This window comes from Plecotus auritus (assembly GCF_963455305.1).
Source record: "Plecotus auritus genome assembly, chromosome: 3".
In the NCBI taxonomy this organism is placed as follows: domain Eukaryota; kingdom Metazoa; phylum Chordata; class Mammalia; order Chiroptera; family Vespertilionidae; genus Plecotus; species Plecotus auritus.
In genome coordinates this window covers 35,662,335-35,685,135 of record NC_137772.1, presented here as the reverse complement: position 1 = coordinate 35,685,135, position 22,801 = coordinate 35,662,335, and the positions used below count along the sequence as shown (strand labels likewise).

Sequence of the window (22,801 nt, the reverse complement as noted above, 5' to 3'; positions counted from 1 at the left end):
CCCTTTAGATAAAGGAGAAGGAAAAATAGATATATGATTTCTGGTGTTTGTTTTTCATATACAGTTTGTGAGGGAGTAAATTGATTCATCATTTTGGGTCTCATCTAAGTTCATCATCATTTTGGATCACATCCAGGTTCAGGAATTTAAATATAATGTGTATGCCCATGGTAGATGAATAATTTTGTTCTCATTCTTTACTTCCCTCTGTATCCATACCATTTTCCCTTTCTTCCACAGGAAGTATAGTGAAACTTCTCACTTTCTAACTTTGGAGTTGGCCTTGTCATTTGGTTTAGCCAATGGGATGATGTTAGGCACATGCTTGAACAATGGGCTTACCCTCTTATATATCTGCTATCATGAGAAGAGGGTAGCTGCTGTCCTTTGGTGTTTCTAAATAGTGAAATCCTTGTCCAGTTCCTCAGCAATAGCCATGATTATATCATCAACTTATCACCTGTTGTACCTAGAAACATCATGAAGGTAGATGTTGAGTTTGTGAGCCAAGACGGCAGCAGGACTAATCTAAGTGATTAAAGTTGCCTTCACTCCTTAGCAGTGTAAAATTGGCAGAAACTACTACCTCAACTGTGCTGTTCCATTTTTTTCATAACCACATGTAAATGTAGCTGAGAATAATACATTAAGACACAAAAGAGAAAGAAGTTAAACAAAACACTGAAAACATCACAATTAGATAGGTAATATTTTGGAAGCCCAATCAGCAAAATGATCAAACCTAATATACATGTTTGCATAAGGAAGTTTGTCTAATTCTATTTTGAGAAGAAATAATTGAGTCAGAAACATAACGATAGTGAGAAAAAAGCAAATTTATCTAAAATGAGTAACCTAGCCACCCAAAGAAACAAAACATTAATGAACCTTAGCTTCTATAGCTTTTTAATTTTTAAGTATTTCATATTTAATGATTTTAGAATTTAAGAAATAAAGCATTTCTCTAGCTACTAGCATACTATATGTATAATGATGTAATGAAATTTGCTTTTTCTCACATCATTCTTGGTCTCTCAGAATTGTGTGACATTAGTATTTTTGTTTCATGTTTCTATTCACTTAAAATTTATATTGGAGTGAATTCATAAAAAGAATTTAAAAATTATATGTTTATAGTCTTATCTCTATTTTTAATATATCACATTATCAAGAAAACTAAGAAAAATGGGAAATATGGCTCATTAAGTTTCAGTGCAAACATGAAGATGCTTACCATGGTATGGAAATAAAAGTCATATGGAGGAAAAGGAAGAAAAAGAAAGAGAGAAAGTAAAAGGGGAATAATAATCTTTAATTCAAACTTTTTCTAATGTGTACATAGAACTTTAACTTTTGCCTTCCTCTTTTCTTCCTGTATGTTATCTATAGTGCAGTGAAGTGGTCAATGAGAAATGAACATAAGTTGAAATTTTTTTTTCAAAACAAATGACCCTCTGGTTAGATAGCACTCAGACAACTGGAATCTTTAAGCAACCAGTGCTGCAGTGAGCTGGAAGTTTTAGGAGGAACACTCACTGTTTCTATATGCACAGATCAATAGCCTATATTCATAGATCAATGTCCATCACCTGGCTTTCACCTAAAGTTGTAAAAGTGAAAGCATTTGAAGATGTTAGTTATAGTCAGAAATATGGAGTGAGCTAAATATAATCCAACTAGAGGCCCAGTGCACTGGGGGAGGGGGTGTCTCTCAGCTCGGCCTGCACCTTCTCGCAGTCCGGGACCCCTTGCTCCTATATCTCCCCAATCTTGAGCCTGGCTTCTGGCTAAGCCACACTCCCCCTGTGGGAGCACACTGACCACCAGGGGACAGCTTCTGTGTTGAGCGTCTGCCCCCTGGTGGTCTATGCGCATCATAGTGACTGGTTGTTCTGCTATTCAGTCAATTTGCATATTAAGGTTTTATTATATAGGATGTGAATGGAGTAAGTAGGGATTTTGGTTAACCTTCTCATTTCACTCATTCTTACCTCTCTTTCCATTTGGAATTTAAGAAATAAGGCATTTCTCTAGCTACCAGCATCTCACCCATTGGGTGAGAGGTGGATGGAATGGGAAGAGAGATAAGAATGAGTAAAATGAGAAATGTTAACCCAGATCCCAGCTTAATCCATTTACTTTGACTTTATCAAAACTTCTCAGTTTCTCCTAAATTTTTTTCAGTGTGATTTTATTCCATGAAAATGGTAGTACTTATTTACAGAAGAGATGTCAGTTCATTTTAGACATATATTTGTGCTGAAAAAGATTCAATATAATGTAGGGTTGTTCCTTTTTCCTTTTTCTTTTTGCTTAAGAAATCCAGGCATCAAAGATTTACACTTTAAAAAAAAAAATCTATGGGTACTTAAAAAACCGTTTGAGGTTGCATTCTTATTTCCACTACTACTTCAGATCAAGTTACACTTGTGCATGATACAACCTCTCAATTGTTATGGACTTCTTTAACTTTTGCTTTTAGTCAACAGGTTTGTTGGGAGGGGGGTAGATATAAAGAAACAAACCCTGTCTATAGAGCACATTAAATTCTATAACATATGCAAACTTTTTCGAATTGTGTCCAAAAACTCATTGATAATCAGTTTGCTAAATTAAAGATGGGAAGTGTTTCTGAAAGAAGTAATTCAGCAACTCTGAAAGACTTCCAGGAGCAGTCTATATAAACAAGCAGAGAGACTCACTTCATGAATAAGTATCATTATAATAAACTATTGCTGAGGACCCATTATATCCAGAAACATTTATTTTATTTATTTCATTTAAGCCCCAAATCATCCCATGAGATATTTTCACTTCATGAGGTGTCCTGTTCCAATATAAATTGACCTCCCTGGGTCACATGATCAGGGGTGCCAAAGATGGTACCCAAACCATGGCTTTACCCATAAGATCCCATGCTTCTTATCTATGGTTTTTTTAAAAAAATAGAAGAAATTAAAATCCTTTAAACCGACCACTTCTTTGCTAGGTGCTTCATCAAGGTGTTCCCATTCACCCCCTTCACCTTTACTTCCAAAATATTGAATAGTGCCACAGAATGAAATGTGTGCAAATGTGTCTGTCCAAAGCTATTGGATAGCTTCCTTTGTAATTTATAATTTTTAATCAAAACTTAGTGATTACATGATTACATAAGTATCTGAGAGTTTGGAGAAAGTAAATTCTACTCCCAAAGTATGTTTGGAACCTAAAGATCTCACTGTGATCCAGAGCCAGATTTTGAAATTTGCAAATAGATGTGGTTTGAGTTCCACCTTTGCGTTGCCTACCTGTGTGGCCCTGGATAAAATACCAAGGAGATCAATTATTTTGAGCTTTAATCTGAATGTTGTGTCATGTGAACATAGCCCTGAAGTATCTTCAAACCAAAAAGCATCTTTCATATTTTTCCTCATGCCTTAAGTTTTATTATAAGGCAGAGGATATTATCATTATTTAGAGTATTTCTGGAATTTGAAGCAGTTAGGTCATTCCTGTAAATGTCATGGAGACAGGGCTGTAAGTGCCACTCAGTTTCTTTCCCTCCTCTTACTTAAAGCTTTGTCATTCACCATCGCCTACTGTCTTCATGCCATATTCAATATTTACTATGCATCATAAATTGTTGTAAGATAGACAAGATTCTGGCTATTTCAAAATTATTAATCCTTCCTTAACAGAGACAGTTTGAGAGTCTGTTTTCCACACTAAAGATAAAGTTTTTGACTGAGCATGCTGCTCAAACTTTAGCAAAAAATAGACACCATTCATCATGTTATATGAATATTATTATGGACTGAATAATTTTGTGCTTAAAGCTTTACTTATAAGCAATATATCTACACCTATATCTATATATATTCATGTGACATATGAATCTGCAATGTGAAACCCACAGATACCAATGGTATACTGTAATTCCACTTACGTTATTTGACATTTGACTTTTCAGTATCAATATATTCCACACTCTGAAATTTTTCTAGTGTAGAGAAAAAGGCAATCATGAACTTGGGAATAATCTGTTCTATACACTTGTGGAAAAAATATTTTCTTAGTTTTCAACTTGCTTTCAAAAATAATTGTTTTAATATCATAATTCATTATCCAGTATTCAATGATTATCCACTAAAAGAAAAACGAATCAAGATGGTGGTTACAAAGGTGCAGGGTCTTATTTTTTCTGTTAGGATTAATGTATGCACAACATCAAGCATGTGTCAAGTAGAAAAATGACTGCAAGGATCAATAGGTGCAGTGAGATTAGCATTTTCAATGGCTGTTCTTGACTTTGTAAAGGAGTCATTGCCTATTTGGCTCCTTTACCTGACCCCAGGAAAAGCTGCTTCAGTTCAGTGTGTCAGTGGAAATATAGGGGAGTGGTCACACACGTTTGCTAATAAGTACTAGGCACTGATATCATTCTCACATAAGAAGATAAATGTGCATGGCAAGGAAAAAAATCCTACAGACTATTCCAACCTTAACTGACTTGTCGGAGAGAAAGAAGTAATGCCCCTTCTCTCCTTACATCCATTCTTCACCTAAGTTATAGATTACTTACAATTAATACTGCATTATTTCTCCCAGTTCTTGGCATTGTCTTTTGGATGACTTACCTCTTGGATAAAACTGGTGGTTTTTGTTATCCCTCTTTTGGCTGCCATTCTCCCCAAACTAAAGCTAAGTGGAACCTTCCAGTCCTCTTCTATTGGAAAAGAACTTGAATCAGTTGCAAAAGATATTATGGGAAAGCAAAACCCTCCTTGTTAAGGAATATAGTTTTTCATAGTTTTGCCCAGTGTCTTGTGGGTGGGACTTGTATCTACGTCGATGGGTCATTTTTCTGAAGAAAAAAAAAATAGAAATGCCTCTGGCATGAACAGAAGCATAAGGGGCATTGAGAAATAACCTGTGGAGTGGCTTTTGCACAGCGAAGGTAGGTAAAGGTCATAACAAACTTTTCCTGGGGCACATGACTCAAAGTCCTGAAGATGTCAGTTGGATAAGAGCTCACCAACTAAGTTCCTCCTCTGGAGTTATCAGCCACCCTCTCACCCTCCATTCATTGCCCCCCTTACTGTTCTCATTCCCTAGCTCCACCAAATCTACATTCCACCACCAGTTAGGCTTTTAAAAATGCTCGTTTCTATAAGTGTTTAGTATTTGCAACAATTCAAAGCCCATCCCCAGCCACTTCCCACCCACATGTCCCTAGAAATAGCACATTTCTGTAAATCAAAACTACTGTCTCTCTACGTGTGTGTACACATGTGAATGTGTCTGCACACGTGAATGTGCTTGCATTTGTATGAAATAGACAATTTTTAAAAAAGGAACAAAAAGTAGAGAATTTTGTATTTCGGTGGTGTTTTTGTTTTGTTTTGTTTTTGTATTTGCACAGACCATTTTAGGATTTGCAGTCTCAACAAAACACTATTAAAACAAAGAATCTAGTAAAATATTTGTGCAGGTTCTGCTAAACAATTCCAGCAATTTTATTAAGCAATACCTTTATTATTTTTGAATATTCTTAACAGACTGGAACAAAACATTTTTTTATTCAAAACAAAATATGCATACTATACGCATGTCGCAGGGTTAAGTATGATGCAGAGATTAAAGTTTGTTTGAACAAAAACAAATGCCTGGGGGGATTTCATAGCTATAAAGTCAATAACTAAATTTTGTTCGCTAAGAGGACCTTTTCTATGGTTTTCCTTCATCTCTCAGCTACACAGCAAACATATCTGAAGTGCACTTCCCAAGTGTAGTTAGAGAATAGGAAGGAATGTAAAGTATTTTTTTAAATTATTTGTTTTGTTTGTTTGGTTTTTTAAAAACAGCCCTTATTAACTCTTCCTTCCACTGATTCTACTGTAAACTCATAAAAGCCTTTTTTTATATATATAAAGCAAATTCATAGACACTCAGCGGGTGAAATGTTCCCACAAAAAGAAAAAAGTACAAACAGAGCTATCAGATTTCTCCTCTTTTCTTCAACTATCTAGAGCATGTTAGAGTGATACAGTTTTTGCACTTGAATGAAAATGGCTAACCTATTTTTTTTAAAAAAAGTTCTTTTTTTGTGATAATGCAGAATTGCATACACTTTATACCTGAAATAATTTAAACCATATGTTGGGGAAATCCTGGAGTAAAATTGTGTATATTCTGTATACTGCAGGTGTTTGAGCATCTCTACTATCTCCTTTGTCAACAATAAAGGAGGAAAAAGAAATCCAGATTGGTGTTCTTGGCCTCCTTGTCCCCATTACAAGGGCCAAAATGGGCTCCCAGGTTACTGCAACAGAACTGAAGTCACAATGGAAGTCCACCTTCCAAAGGACTCTCTGCCTCTTTTCACCCTGATGCTAGGCGGCCCCTCGGAGCCACCTGACCAGTGAGAAAGGACCGGGGGCCTTGGGAAACGGATAGTTCATGGTAATTTTCTTTGCTTTTATTTTGTTTTCAACATAAAAATGTGTTCAACTATCTGATTCCACCTATCATGGGGAACACTTGTTTGTTCAGCTAACCCCCTTGTCTGCTCCGTTGTGGGTTTGTGCAACAGTGGCTCAGAGGCCCACCAGAGCGTGCACGCCCATTCACCGTGGCCACACAGACAGAAGCAAGCGGATGTTGTCTGCTGAGGGGAGAGAGGAGGGCCAGGGGAGGGAAGGCCGGGGAGGGTGCAGGTTCCCAAGGCAGGAGGGAGAGTTAGGAAATTCTTTTTAATTTTTTTTCTTTTTTTTTTCTTTTTTTTCTTTTTTATGATTTTTTTTGTTTGTTTATTTTTTGCTATACCACAAAGTCATAGCAATCATTCCTCTAATAGAAACTGACAGGACATAGAGACAGAACTATCTGATGAACATACACAATGACTAGAAATATATATATAGAGAGAGAGACAGTGAAAAGACTTAGTTTACCTCTGAGAAAGCATCCCCCAAAATAAATACTGTATTAACAAGTGCAAAAAACAAACAAACGAAATCAACCCAAACCCAAACCAAAGCAAATTAAACGTCCAAACATTAAAACACAGTGTATAAAATGGTGTGAGAAATAGAAGTCACTTGGCAGCCTTTCAGTCAATAAAAAGCTGTGTTTGTGTCCTTGTTTGGATTCAGGCCCATCTTTTTCAATGTTACCCTATAGGCCCTGCAAGAAGTAATTGGAGGGTAAAAGCACCCAGTCCCTGTGACATCTGACCAGTTGCGTTTTCATGGTGGGCCAGGGCTGCTCTGGTGACACTTTGTGGTGACACTCTGTCCTTACACTGTTACTCCTCATTGGCCGAGCTTTCCTCCAGTGTGTTGATGCCGCCAAAGCTCAGCGCTGTGGTGTTCTGTGCTGCTGAGGCTGTGAGCACTGTATGTAAGAGAATCAGTACCAGAACACACAGTTTGAGTCTGCTGTTGCACAGTCTTGTTGCCGAGGAAACTGTGAGTGACGTCCTGTGACAGGAGCCACTGTTTTCCACCGTTCCTTTGGATGGGTTGTTTTTTTGCTCCTGTCTCCTGAGGTCACAGCATTCTGGTTCATCATTGGTTAGAAAGGTCTCGTAGAGCCCTGCAGGATGAAGACAGTGGACGGTTAACAGTGAAGGAAGACGTGGGAAGGAGCTCATAGTAGAGAGAAGCTGTTACTTCAGCGTTCTGATCCACAAAAATCATATAAGCAATGCAACATTTCGTAAAGGGAAGGAAAGTCAAGACAGTCTGGATAAATGGTCAACCATTCTCTCAAACCAGTACTTTTAAGTTCCTCACTGTGTTCCTTTTATATTCCTGGTGGTCATTCCATGAAAGTTCTGGGTTGTGACGAATATAGAATGAAAGATGTTATTAGATCCAAATCAGAACCTGAGGTTCTGGATCAACTTGGTGACCAAGAACATGCAACCATCCTTTTTCTTTAATAGGAACATGACTAATTAATGCAATTCCTAAGGTAACATCAACTAGTTGTGCTAAATGAAATAACTAACCAATTAAAATATCATAGCTATAGGAACCATATTTCCTAATTGCTTCCTTTCTTGAACCTCACCATTTCTTCTATCCCTGTCTTGGAGGGCAGATAGAGAATGGGCATAACTATCTACACATCCAATGGGTGACTATATCCTTTTGATTTATTTTCTAAATGTTTCTTTTATTCTTCCATATGCTATTCTATTGATGACTGCCTAATGGGACCATTTGAGGCTTAAATGAAATAAATAATCTTTTGCCTGGACCACTACAGGAGGAGACACTCTCTGTTCTTGGTTTTCTCCACTTCCAAAAACTATCCTCCCTCAGCATTGCCTTTTAGTGAATACCTGTCCATCTCACACCCTCACTCTCACACTCTTTCTCTCTTTTTTATTCCCTCCTGGAGAGCTTCTTCTCTTGCTCCCTTCACCTTTTCCTTCTTCTTTTAAAATTACACATTGTTCGTATTTTACAATTGATAGATGGGTAGTTCTGAAACTTTCAAAGTGGTGAAAAGAATAAAACTAGTGCCCTAGCCAATGGCTCAGTTGATTGAAGCATCATTCCATACACTAGAAAATGGTTGTGTGTTTGACTCCCGGTCAGGGTACGCCTAGGTTGTGGATTCCATCCCCAGGTGGGATGCCTACTGGAGGCAACTGATCAATGTTTCTCTCACATCAATGTTTCTCTCTCTTCCTCTCTAAAATCAATAAAACATAACCTCAGGTGAGGGTAAAAAAAGAAAGAATAAAATAACTGGCTACTCATTATCTTTCAACATTATTTCTTGCTATATTATACATATGTCATGTTTTATGTAGTTGCATAAGCCATTTTTTCACTGGACTGAAACATTGTCTCAAACTGATAGAATGAAGTTTCTACACAAATTTTATTATACACAAGCTTGAAAAACTGAAAAATAAGGATGGAGCAATTGGAAGGATTAAATTAGATTTTGTATGTAAAGTGCTTGGCTCAGCGCCTATCACATAAATATGCTTTAAAAATTGGCTACCATTAATAATAATAGCAATCAATAGTGTCTCATGACTCCACATAAATAATGCAATCTAAAATATCCTTTCCTCTCTCTCCAGACTCATCGCTCACTGTTCCAGCTATCCAGAACTCCTCCTGGATCCTTTCAGAACATGCGGTACTTTCCACCCAAGTCTCTATCATTGTCCAGGCTGCTTTCCTTCCTGGTATATTCTCCATCAACTCATATACCTATTCTCACTTTTTTCTTCAAGTTCAGCTCACAGGAAATCCCTTGTGTGAAGCCTGCACACACATGCCTGGGCTGTGAGTGCATTTTGTATAACTTCAATAGAGCAATTATTATTAGTTCTTTTACTCTCAATTGCTCATTTTCATGTCAATTTCCTTACTCATCTGTCAACTTAAAAGCAAGAACTATATATTTTCAGCTTTGCATTCCCAATGGTTTGCAGAAGACCTGAGCAAAACAGATACTTGATGAGCATTTATTACATGAATACACTCAATATATATTTATTTAATAAAAATAATCTATTAAATGATATATTATACACTGCAATCTTCAGTTTCTTTGAAAGAAATGACCAATATATCCTTATAATGATGCTTACAATATTCATTTCTTCTTAGGCATTCAAAGGTAAACTTCACCTTCGCCTAGATAGAATATGGAAAAAAAACTGAATTAATGAGGTCTGCAGCTGCGACATTTTTATTGTATGATATTTTCTTATATCATATAAGATAACTACTGGTAAGACTAATCATTTATTGAAGTGAAAGTTTTCCAAAATTATATTCTATACAGAAGAGAGTTTACAGTTAAGATGATAAGAATAGAAATCTAAAGGTCATTTAGATCAACGTTTTAGAATGTTCATAGTCAGAAAATGTTTAATAATGTCACCCCAATAAGAAGGTCTTCCAAGTTAGCTCAATAGCTAGATTGCTGATTTATAATTATCAGTAAAGTCATTTCAGAAAAGTAAAGATGTTCATTCAAACAAATATATGTATTCTTTTTGACTGACAAAATGAATATTCTATTTCCCCTGTGCATCCTGTAATTTGAGTTTTTATTCAGAGTTATACATGCATGTATTTTAACAACCAAATAATTCCATGACTTCTTACAAAATAATAAAAAAATCCCTTCCCCCATCCTGAATTCTTTCTTCTTAGAGGCAATTGCAACTCTTTTAGCGTCTCTGTATTTAGTGCCATATTGTAAATAGCCTGCTTTGTGCTTTTCTTGAGTTTTCATTTTGTATGTGAGGATAAAACATTCATTCTCCTGCTTCCTCCAGCTTATATGATCCCCACCATACCCCCACCATCCCCATTCTGCCCTGGTAGTAAGTTCAGTGTTCATTCTTTGCTTTATTAGGATGTTGTAAAAACAATGCTAATTCAGCCAAGTAGTAAACTTTATTTTCCCATTATTAAACCAATTTTTCCCTAGAGTTAATATCTTACAGTTTTCTATGTACTTATTAATTCAATCCCAAATATTTTACCAGTTATTTCAGTTGAGTCAGATGTTCTATTGGTTTTATCTTCCTGAATAAATATCTCCTGGAGTCTACCATCTGGACTGTTTTTTTTGTTTTTTGTTTTTTATTTTGTTTTGTTTTTGTTTTTTATGCCTGGTACATAACTACCAGCCTGAAAACCCTAATGAAGCATTGTCTTGGGATGCTTGCTGCCTCTCTCCTCTGGACTCCCTATTTCCTATATCCTCTGCCTCCTTTTTCAATTTGGTGGACCATGTCATCTAGTATCGTCATAAGGAAAAGCTTATGGGAGTAAATTTCTAAGATGCTGTATGCCTAAAAATGTGTTTATTTTGCTGCATATTTAATTGATTGTTTGGCTGAGTATAGGATTCTGGTTTAGAAAATCATATCCTTCAAATGTACTCGAGCATCACTCCCACATTAAGTTGTTGGACCTCTGGGACCTGTCCTTTAATTTTCTTATCTCATCTCTCCTATTTGATATCACTTCATCCCTTGCTCTGTTTTCTAGAGGATTTGGTGAGCTTTATCCTGTAATAATTTTATTGTTTTTCTCTTTTTTCCCCTACCACATTTTAATTTCCATGACCACTTTTATGTACTCTCAATGTTATTTTTTAAGTGTTCTCATTTCATAGTTGCAATATATTCTTTTATTTCTCTCAGATATTTACAGCTATTTTATTTCTCATGTTTTATTTCCTCTCTGCATAGGCTCTGTTTTCTCCAAATCACTTGGTTGGTTTTTTTGTTTGTTTGACTCTTATTTATTTATTTATTTATTTATTTATTTATTTATTTACATGGGAAGCCTGCACATTCTAGGATTGTCTGCCTACATAAAAAAAGTATTGGGGTCTCAGCACCTAAAAAAGATTGTGAGCTGTGAGCTACACTGTAGGATGACCTGCCTCAACTGTTCTGATGGAGACATTTTTTAAATGACTTCTTTAGGTTGTTTGGGTTACTCAGAAAATATCCAATATCTGTTCAGGAGTACGAAAGCTGGGCAGCCAGTTTCCTGAGAGCTAGATGGAGAAGGCGCTGGGATGGGGTAGGGGCTGGGGGAGAATCTCAACCTTCAGTATGTATGCTGCACTCACTTAATCCCTATTTTGGGCCCCTACCTGAACTCCTCCTGGTGTCACCCAGGACAATAATGGTCTGCAGTCATCTCTGAAAATATAGTTCCCATCCCACACACAAATATTCCAAGTCTTTTCTCTAAGGTGAGGAAGGGGAAATTGCGAGGTTGGAGAGGTGGGCATGGGCTACGGAGATCTAACAGCTTCTTAAACATATTTCGTTGCCTCCTCCAAACGTCTTCCACTGTCAATTCTTGTGCCTGGAGGGAGTCTGGGAATTATAGATGTGCAGTCTATAAATCTGGTTGACGCTCGGTTTCCTCTCTGCTGTCTCTAGCCCTCAGCAAATCCTTGAGCACACATCAATGCTCTTTCTTGTTTCTAAGAGGTTTTTGGTTACTGTCTCCTTATCTATTCTTCTATTCTTTTGGATTTATGCCTCAAAACAATTTATTTTCTTTTGGGTTTGCCTCGAAAATCGTACTGCTTTTTTCTCTATATCATTGCGCTCTGTCTTGAACTCTGACAGATGTCTGTTTCTCTGTTAGATACATTTATGAATAAACAGGACATACAGCCTGCAAAGTTCAGTGTTTCTTGCTTTATGTGATGGATGGTGGGGTGCATCACCCAGAGGTCCCCCAGGACATGGACACTTGCCCTTCCATCTGGGAATGCTGTAGGCAACTAGATCCCGCCTCAGTGTCTCCCCAGAAACCACCCTTGGATGAGCCTTACCTAAAGTTTCTGGGACCCTGGGCAGCTGCCTTCAGGAATCAGGGAATCTGTGAAGGGCCATCCCAGCCTCAGACCTTTTCCCTCTTCTGAATCCTCCTTCTCTGACTTCCTCACAAGTATAGTTCCCAGTGTCCACCCCAGTAAACCATTTGCACACAGACATGCTTCCCGGGGAAGCCTACCTATAGTGGCTAACTCTTCTCATCACTCAAAGGAACTATAAGAACATATTTCCAAATGAAAATAATAATTTCTTAAACTATAATTACATTGCACAAATACTTAAGTGATTAGGGTTAGAAAAGAAAAGCACATTTTCAGTTCATGAAACGTTGTTCTGATATATTTTGCTTACAAAATGTTCTATTTGCAATATATAATGAAGCATTGCCTGCTATTTGATATTAAATAAGAATAATTATAGAAATTATTGCTCAATCTTATAATACCAACCTTATGGAGTTCTTTTTGAGGATTAAAAAATACATATAAACTATTGAGAACAGTACCTGAAGGATAGTAAAATCTCACATAATATTTTAATTATTCCCATTATAAATTAGAAAGGGGGTTAAAATACATATAATTAAAATTCTTTTGCTGATTTCAATTAGTCTAACCCACTCACAGAAACACCTTGTTTTTCACCGCTCAACACAATTACTCTATTCTACTATGGTCATTATAAATATTAGTTAAGTACAGGGAAGTCAAATATTTTCAGGAAATCCTTAGAATAAACACATGATATTATTTAAATATAATCCTTCATTATCCCAGCAATTTACCTTTTATCATCTTTAAATCCAAGGAGTTATGAGACTAATTTTTCAAATATTTGAACTAGTAACTACTTTAAAATATTTTTTGAATTCAAAAGTTTAGAAAACAGTGAAGTAAAAAGAGGAGGAAAATCACCCCAAATATGAATTTGCTAGTATTAAAAAAAGAAACAGTTGGAATTTATTTTCACCATTTAAAAGAATAATACAAACATACATATACACATACATAACATTTGCATATGATATATAGATTTTGAATTATAATTTTTTATGTGGGGACAAACTGTAATCTAGTTTCATCCTTTGCATGTGCCTTTCCGGTTTTCCCAGCAGCATTTATTGAAGAGGCTTTATTTTTTCCACTGTATGTTTTTGGCTCCTTTGTCAAAACTTATTTACACACATACATTTGGTTTTATTTCTGGGCTCTCAATTCTGTTTCATTGGTCTGTGTGTCTGTTTTTCTGCCAATACCTTGTTGTTTTGATTGTTGTAGCTCTGTAGTATAATTTGAAGTCAGGTAGTGTGATAATTTGGGCTTCTTTTTTCTTAGGATTGTTTTGTCTATTTGGGGTCTTTTGTGATTCCACAAAAATTTGATGATTTTTTTGTTCTATTTAACTAAAAAATGCCACTGGGATTTTGATGGGGATTGCATAAAATCTCTATATTGCTTTCGATAATATGGCCATTTTAACTATGATGATTCTTCCAATCCATAAACATGGGATATCTTTCCATTTTGTTGTGTATTTTTCAATCTCTTTTAATAATGCTTTGTCATTTTCAGTATATAGGTCCTTCACTTTCTTTGTTAAGCTTATTCCTAGGTATTTTATTCTTTCTGTTGCCACTGCAAAATGAATCTTTTTTCATTTCTTTTTCTGAACTTTCATTGTTTTAATCTTTATTGGTCTCTTTATACTTTTCTGTCTATCATGTTCTACATCTATGAGTTTCACAATGATTGAAAAGGAGACTTTAATCAATTTACATTTATTTTGGATTTGTAGTGCTTGGTCTTGCTTTCAGTAGATAGTAACATTTCCAAACATTTAAAAAAAGTTTCTTTATCATTCCCTTTGCTTTTCATCATATACTGTGTGAGCATATTTAGATTCATATTTTCATAATTTGTTAAATGTATGCTGTTATTAATTTTATTAGAACTTATATTTTTAAAAATTACATCCATTTGAACCTATATGTACCTAATTAATAAGGAAATTAAAGTTTTACTTCCTTCAACTCCTTATCCCACAACCTCTTTTGTCTATAATCAGATGTTTTATACTTATTTATTGTCAAATTGCTGTCATTTTATGTCTTCCATCCCAGTGATTATTAAAAATATTTGCATATTGTTTTATACCAATCTCAATTCAGGGATTATTTATTTGCAATTAACAGAAACCCACTGGAGCTAAGTTATGTGAAAAATAACAACAACAACAACAACAACAAAAAAAAAAAACAGGTGCTGGGAAGAATATTAGAAAAATTCCAGCCTATTTAATGAAATACAAACCCAAGAGCATGCCAGGCAGTATAAAGAACAGCATTATAGCATAACATGGAGTTGGGTGTGCTTCACCTGAGTAGCAAACATTGCACTGTAATTAATCTGCTGCCTACTGCACACCCCTAACCCCTTGCAGGCAAATCTTTGCTGCTTTTTCATGTATATGTGCCTACATGACTTCATTGCTTTGCTCTCTTGGTCAGGATTGCTGGGTTCCAATGACACACTTCTAGGGAAGCAGATCTACTTGATTTCTTTTTCTTGTCCAACCAGCTACCCTCAAGAGAGATTCCATATAACAAACAAAGCTGCGAATATTTCTCTTTGAAAGAAAAGTGTGACCTCAGTATTTTTCTTCCTAGTCAAATGTGATATTTTCCCCTTGCAACTTGCAGGATATTTTCTTCATTTTCAAAATTTAAGAACGTTTTCAATTTGATATAATTTCCATAATTTTGGCAGAATGAGGAGAAGGACTTTTATCTGTCAATAGAGTGTCCTTAAACTCAAGATATTTCCTCATATATCTTTGATTTTTCCTTTCTTCAGTTTCATGTTTTGTATGTTTTCAATTTATCGCATCCCCTGTCATCATTTTTATATTCTTCATCTCCACCTTGAACTTTGCCTTTGCATTCTTCAAGCTTATCTGCCACTTTGCTTTTTCCTACTTCTCTATGGTTGATATTGTACATGTACATAGATTTGCAGTTTTTGTTGTCCTGAAATATATTATTTTTGAAATCTAAATCTATTGTTATGTTTTTACTTCCCAGCCAAATTCCCATTCACTCTTCTCTCCATGTTTTAAAAGGTCCTTATATACTGAATTTTACTGAGAGGATATGATAATTAATTTACCCTTGCAGTAACTTTTCTCAAATGTATGCTATTCTGCCTCTCAAAATCTGTCTCTCTTCTTTTATGTACAGTATATTTTATTAGGTTCCATATTTCATTTATGTATGTTAAAGGCTGAATCAAGTCCCCCAAAAGGATTGTTAAAAACCTAAGTTCTAGTACCACAGAAGGTGACCTTATTTGGAAATAGTCTTAAATGACTTAATCAAGTTAAGTTGAGGTCATTTTGGGGCCATAGTCCAATATGACCTTTGGATGTTTTTTGTTTTTGCTTCTTGTTTGTTTGTTTTTATGTTGGGAGTGATTACCTTCATAATCTAAACAATATATTAGTGCAACTATTTCTTATTCCAGTGATTTTTAGATCATAGCTAATTATTCTCAACTGAGATAGCTGAGTAAATTCATGTCACTATAATTCTGTCTTACCCTATTAATCCCCCAAGTTGGCCAGTCATTGCTTTTGTTGTAAAACTACAGTTACATTTTCCTGTTTTTTGTTCCATATGTTAAATTTAAAAATTGAAAGTAAAAAATGAAAGTCCTTGGAGTTAATTTAATCCCATTTAATTACAATGTTATTCAAAGTATTTTAAATACAGGCATGGGGAAAAGTAGGTTTACAGCTGTTTGTATGGAAAATAAAACACTGGTTAATAAGTAATAACACAAGAATAAACTCTGTTTCACATACTCACAACTGTAAACCTACTTTTACCCACCCCTGTATTAGGCAAAATAGACTATCACTTTTTATACTTACCAGTTCCTAAAATTTATGAAAATTTTAATAGCTTTATATTTGAATCATCTTTTATTTTTCAAGTAATCAGAAAAAATATTATACCTTCATCCTTATATCACTAATTTATCCAGATTTATAACTATACCAAGTTCAATGTTGTAATATGAACAGATTACTTTTGTTGCACAGATATTATCTTATAATTTATTATTACTGTATCATCAACATGGAGACTCGATATTATCCTCTTTCTTCAGTTACTTTTTTGTTCTACAGTAAAACTTCACTTTTTTCAGATGTGATATATGGAAGGTAAACTTTCAAGAGTACATATATTTAATTTTAACAAACTTTATTCTGTTTGAAAGATAGTTCTCCTGGGCATCACATCCTACATTCATAATCTTTTTCTTCTAATAACGTTGGCAACACAACTTCACTGTGTCTTAGTATCCAGTGTTGTGTGTGAAATTTTTATTGATGTTGGAACAAATTACTACAAATTTAGCAGCTTAAAACAACATGAAATTATTTAATCACAGTTCTGTATATCAGAAGTTAGAAGGGTTGACTGGTTTCTCTGCTGTGTTCACAAGTCCAAAATCAAGATATTGGCAGGGCTGAGTTCTTTTCTAGAGCTTATAAGGAAGATTTGCTTCAAAGCTCATTCAGTTTGTTAGCAGAATTTGGTTCTGTGTGTGTGCAGGACTGAGGTTCCGATTCCCCTGTATGATGTTGGCTGGGTTTGTTCTCAACTTCTAGAACTCGTCTGTCCCCACTCCTTATATTATGGGCCCTTTCTCCACCTTCAAAGGCAGCAATGGCACATGGAATCTTTCTCATTCTTCCAGTCTCTCCAATCTCTCCTTCTGCCATATCTTTCCTGTCTCTTATATGGTGTCTGCATTCTGTGTTTTTCAGGGCCCATGCATTTAGATTGGGCCAAGGCAGATAATCCAAGATAATTTCCCCATCTCAAGGTCTTTAATCTTAATCATATCTACAAAGACCCTTTTGCTATGTAATACATTGACCTGTTCTGGGGATTAGGCCATGGTCGTCTTTTGAAGGGGGCATTATTCAGTCCCTCTGGCCCCCAAAGATTCCCATTAATGCCACATGCAAAACACAGTCACCCTATCCAAAGTCCCCAAAGTCGCCACCCAATGCAGCATCAACTCAAAGTGCAGAAATCTTTAAATCTCATCAGTTTTAAATCCCCCCAAATCTCATTATCTAAATCATCTAAATTAGGCATGGATGTGATCTGGGCATAATCCATCCAGGGATAAAATTTCTTTCCATCTGTGAAACTAGAAAGCAAGTTATGTTCCCAACCTACAATGGTGAGACAGGTATAAACTAATAATTACAGATATTCTGCTTCAAAAAGGGAGAAAATGGGAAAAAATGGGTCCAAATCAAATTTGAAATCCACCTGCACTAACTCCATTAGGTTTCCAGACCTGGGAAAAATCCTCTGTGGTTCTCAGCTCCACCCTCTGGGTTCTAAGCTTTGCCCCCTCTGATTTACCCTTTTTTTTTTTTTCTTTTTTTTTTATGAACAGGAGTATATGTTTGCAGCTGAGTAGTTTTATGAGCATATTTCTTGCCAGATAATTTGGGAGGAAGGCATCCAATAGCCAGCATTTCTTCATCTCACCCCATCTCTGTCTCTTTCAGTCCAAGCTGGCAGTATTTTTGCTGGTCTAACATTCTCAACAACTTGGTGAGAATCTTATCTATGTCACAGGGTTTCACTCCATTTGATAAGAAGCTCCTCCACGGATCTTTCCTAGATAATAGTTTCTCTATTTTTGGCTATTGCTCAGATGGCTGAGGGGATCTTTAATCTCCTCAGAAGCCTTTTGTGTAACTGAACACTCTGACCTTGCAAGCTTTCAGAGGTGTCAGAATGGTTGTTACAGCTACACCCTTGCGTGTTTTGTTCTGTTTTCTCTAGAACATGCTTTTCTGACAACTATGTTTTAAATCTCTCACTGTCTTGGTAGACTGTAATTTTTCCAATCCTCAAATCATGGATTCTTATTGTTTCAGTTTTCTGAATTTATCTTTGCCTTTTTGTGTTTTAGTGTAAGCAGTAAGAAGAAACCAGACCTTAAACATTTTGCTGGGAAATCCCCTCAGCTTATAGAGCCAATTTCACCACTTTAACCATTTCTGCTTTCCATGTAACTGCAGGACACAATCCTGCTAAGCTTTCTCATACTATATATCATGTTTCCAATTTCTATGAACACATTTCTCATTTCTTTCTGAGCCCTTATCCACAGCCTCTACAACCCCTATTTCTACTAGCATCCTATGCAAGGCAATCTGGGCTTTTTCTATCATGCCTCTCAAAATTCTTCCATCTTTCCCCACTGCCTACTAGCACGGAACTTCTATATTTCTAGACAATTGTTACAGCAGCACTCAACTTCTAGTACCAAAATCTATATCCATTTTCTATAGCTGCTGTAAAAAATTGTCACAGATACAGTGGCTTAAAATGACACCAATTTATTATCTCACAGTTCTGTAGGTCAGAAACCTGGGTTGGTTCGATTGGTTTCTCTACTCTGTGTCCTGAGGCTGAAATGAGGGTATTGGTCTTGATTATTAAGGCTGATAATGAATAACAGAATACAGTTTCATGTAATTGTGGACGTGAGATTTCTGTTTTCTTGCTGGCTGTTGACTGGAGATGCTTAGCTTCTGGAGGCTATTCCCTGGCTCATGGCCCTTTTCTCCATCTTAAAATCTAGCCACAGTGGATGAGTTCTTCCCATGATTCTATTTCTCAGATCTACTTCATCTTTGTGGCCAACCCTTCTGTGTTCTGTGATTATACTGGGTCCACTTGGATGATCCAGGATAATCTCCCTATTTTAAGGTAAGCTGATTAGTAAATTAATCCCATGTGCAAAGTCCCCTTTGCCATGTAATGTAGCAGATTTGTAGGCATAACATCAATGGAGAGCTTGGGGGTCAAAATCCTGCCTACCACACTGATATCCATACTCTCCTCATTTCATGAGGGCTTAAGTTTCTTATTCTCTATGAAATCCCTTTGAATACTTCATATATCTGTTGTACTGTAAAATTTGAAAAAGATATTTCTATATGTAGCTTCTTTTGCTAGACCCTTCCAATCTGAAACCATGGTTTTCCTCCACATTGGATAAATTCCTTCAAGGAATGTTTTGATAATTTATCATTTCCTCCACTTCCACCTTTGTTTTCTTTTTTTGTTCTTTCTCCATCAGGTTTACAGTCAGTGGATACTGATCCTTCCACATAACATTTTACACACTTGTCACCTTCAATTTCAAGTTTGTCCAGGAGGCACAATTCTTCATAGGATGGGTGCATGGAGATCAATTAGACAAATTGCAGCTCCTTTCCTCTGACTCCCAAAAGTCATTCCTGTGAAGGCTTGCTCACATCCATCTCAATAGCTCACTCAATGTCTTTAGAAAGCAGATAATGGTATTTGTGGGCAAACACCACCATTACATAGATAGGAATGGGAATAACCATATTTCTGCCAATAGTCTTTCATCCTTAGGGAATTTCTGGTGTTTTTATTCTGCTTCTCTCTTACTCTCCATAAACAAAACCAAGATCATCAAAGGATCCTATTAGAGGAACAGTTCTCACCTCTGCTGAAATTTGTTTTAGAGCCTGCTCTGAAGGCTCTCCCAATTCTGGCAGTATTCTAAATGGTGCATCTGCCTTTTCTCATATATATATCATTTTAGTCTGTTTTAATAACATCTCATTTTCTAGGTTTCATTACCTCTTGAATGTATCTTATTTTGTAGTTTTTACTTCAATTTCCATAGGTTTAGAGACAGTTCAGAAGTAAAATTTTGACTTCAGCTTGCCAATTTGAACCAGAAGTCACACTCATACTCAGTATCAAGACAATTTTTCTTTTTCTGTAAATTATTAGTGTTGCAGAAACAGTTTTTGAAATTAGTGTTTCAACTTTAATATCTTTTCATTATATATATATATATGTATATATATATATATTTTTTTTTTAAATATATTTTATTGATTTTTCACAGAGAAGAAGAGAGAGGGATAGAGAGTTAGAAACATCGATGAGAGAGAGACATCGATCAGCTGCCTCCTGCACGCCCCACACTGGGGATGTGCCTGCAACCCAGGTACATGCCCTTGACTGGAATCGAACCTGGGACCCTTCAGTCCGCAGGCCGACGCTTTATCCACTGAGCCAAACCGGTTAGGGCTTCATTTTATATTTGCTACAGTAGTGATTTCACATGATTATAACTTAGGATTTATTTAGAAATAACTTACAGAAATACAAAATCAGCACTGGCATCCAAATTGTGGTCCACTATTTTTTAAAGGTAAAGATAATAAAATAATGATCTCCAGAGAATTTGCTAATTTTCTAGAGTTATTTTATAATTGAGCTGGTAAAACAATATAAAATTAGAGGTCATGTAAAAAAAACACCTAGAAAACAATTCCCAAATCATAGTGACCATCTGCAAAAAGAATTAGACTTATGAATGTTTATATATTTATAGAGTATTATTTTTAAGCAAGGGAAAATTTTTAGTAATTAATGTATATATTTTAAAGGATTCATTTTTTTCTTATGGGTATAGGAACAGGTATATCAGATATGTATGATGAATAAAGTCTAGCATCACTTTTACATCTAACTAATATTAATAACATTATATTGTTTTTCTTCTAATTGACATTGTTGGGAGTAAGGATCATTTTTTCCCTCCATGCTGATACTCTAAACACCTAGCAGGTTGCTTATTTCCAAAAGAACGTAAGTATTTGCTTAATGAAGGGAAGGAACTAAGGAATAATGCATGCACTAATACCTTGAGTTATAAGAGAATGTTTCAATTGAATACATTAGATAACAAAACAAATCAATGTAACCTAATGGTAAACTATAAGTACACATATCACAGAGAAAAGTGACACAGACTCTCAAGAACAGGCCATACAAATAAATATGTGGCTGCATAAAGGCCTGTCAGAGCTGAACGTTAACTATACATTATGTAGATTATAGATTGCTCTAAAAACTGAAAATGATACTAATTAAACTTAAAATCAAATGCCAACATTAAAATGGCAGAGATATTCTACAGAGAGTTCACTCATTCTTTAAAACCTATGCTAAGTTGATTAATACATTGGGCATTTTAAATATCTTGAAGCTAAGCAGAGAATTTCCTCAACAAAGAGTCCTAAAGTTTTCCAGGATTTTACTGGAACAAAGACTGTCTGCAGCCAGAGAAAATACAGTTTAAACTGAAAACTAGCAAATGCTGTTAAATATCACATTTCACATTGTTGTTTTCCCCTAAATGCTTACAGTGATTTTTTTTATTATGAAAAATGTATTGTAAGAAACTAGAAAACAGTTAATGAACAAAGAAAATACACACTCACCAAATATATCATTTAATTTTCCCTAATGAATCCTTTAGTGGTTGCCTTCATGAAGACTTTATAGGGTGGTGTGGAGGAAAGCCATAGTGATTACTGGAAGAGAGGTTAGGCACTGGAGTGCAGCTGTTTGCATCTGCACCAAGCATCAAAACAATTCAAGGTTCAAGCACTGAGTACTGGTGGACAGAAAAACTCATCCTTCTTCCTGTTCTGATAAGCTACCACATACCAGGGGCTCCAGGTAGATCTGGTAAAAGTCACATGCAAAAGGAATAAAAAAGCTCAACTCCTTCTCTTCCATCACTAGGACCAAAGTGTTGTTGCAAGTTGCTTTCACTTTTCCGGTTGGATTGCTCTCACAAGGAGGAAGAGTATTTAAAGGAATTTCACAAAGTACATTCAAGAATTCACAGAAATTTGTGAGAGCGTGTCATATGAATCTATATTACAGGAGGATGTGAAAAAATTGGCTCTCTCTCCTGGGATGTTTCTGTGACTTCCTGTTGAGCAATATAGTGAGTTCAGCATCATTGCTCAAGAAGCCATGTGAAGAAAACTATGTTCCTTGTTAAGAACAGTACCTATTATGTCCTATTTCTCTTTATTTTTGTTATTTTTCTCTGGAAATGGCTCAGTGGGGTTCACATATCGTAAATCAGTGTCATTGGTTAGTATATATCCCAGTCTTTTTTTAAATTTAGAAATCCTTGGTAACTATGAGTCTGTAAAGGAAATATCCTTGAAAGCAGGAAACTATGTAAATAATTCTGTGGCTGCAGTATCTCAAACCATGAGTTGTGATTGAAGAGACAGTTTTGCTAATGCTTTGATCCATCAATGTATTTAGAGTACGAACAACATTTCCTGCTTTTCTTTCTAAAGAGAAAACCAGACTTTCCTTGTAATCACAGAATACATACAAAATTATCCCTATGTCTGTGTATACTCATGCATATGTAGACACACGTTAATGGCTTCAAGGCATGTAAACACCTCATAAATAGACCCTGACTTCAGAAATATGCTTTCTTTTCAATGAGTTAAGAGAAAATCATTTTCCTAATTTGACGCACCAGTTTTTGAAACACTAAATGG

The 22,801-nt window shown here is 35.7% G+C and overlaps 1 protein-coding gene across 2 annotated transcripts in view; it reads right to left on the bottom strand.

Annotated features, from left to right (window-relative positions):
* Positions 1 to 6,472: 6,472 nt before the first annotated feature.
* The window catches only part of NALF1 (NALCN channel auxiliary factor 1), a 584,686-nt gene continuing 568,357 nt past the window's right edge, over positions 6,473 to 22,801 (bottom strand). The window contains exons 3-4 of one of the 2 annotated variants that reach the window (XM_080661463.1): positions 9,605 to 9,650; positions 6,801 to 7,578 (exon numbers count right to left, since the gene is read on the bottom strand). In XM_080661463.1, the coding sequence (XP_080517589.1) occupies positions 9,628 to 9,650 (23 nt within the window). In that variant the 3' untranslated portion in view covers positions 6,801 to 7,578; positions 9,605 to 9,627. Of the gene's footprint in view, positions 7,579 to 9,604; positions 9,651 to 22,801 lie in introns of both variants that reach the window. The other variant, XM_080661462.1, reaches the window with a different exon arrangement.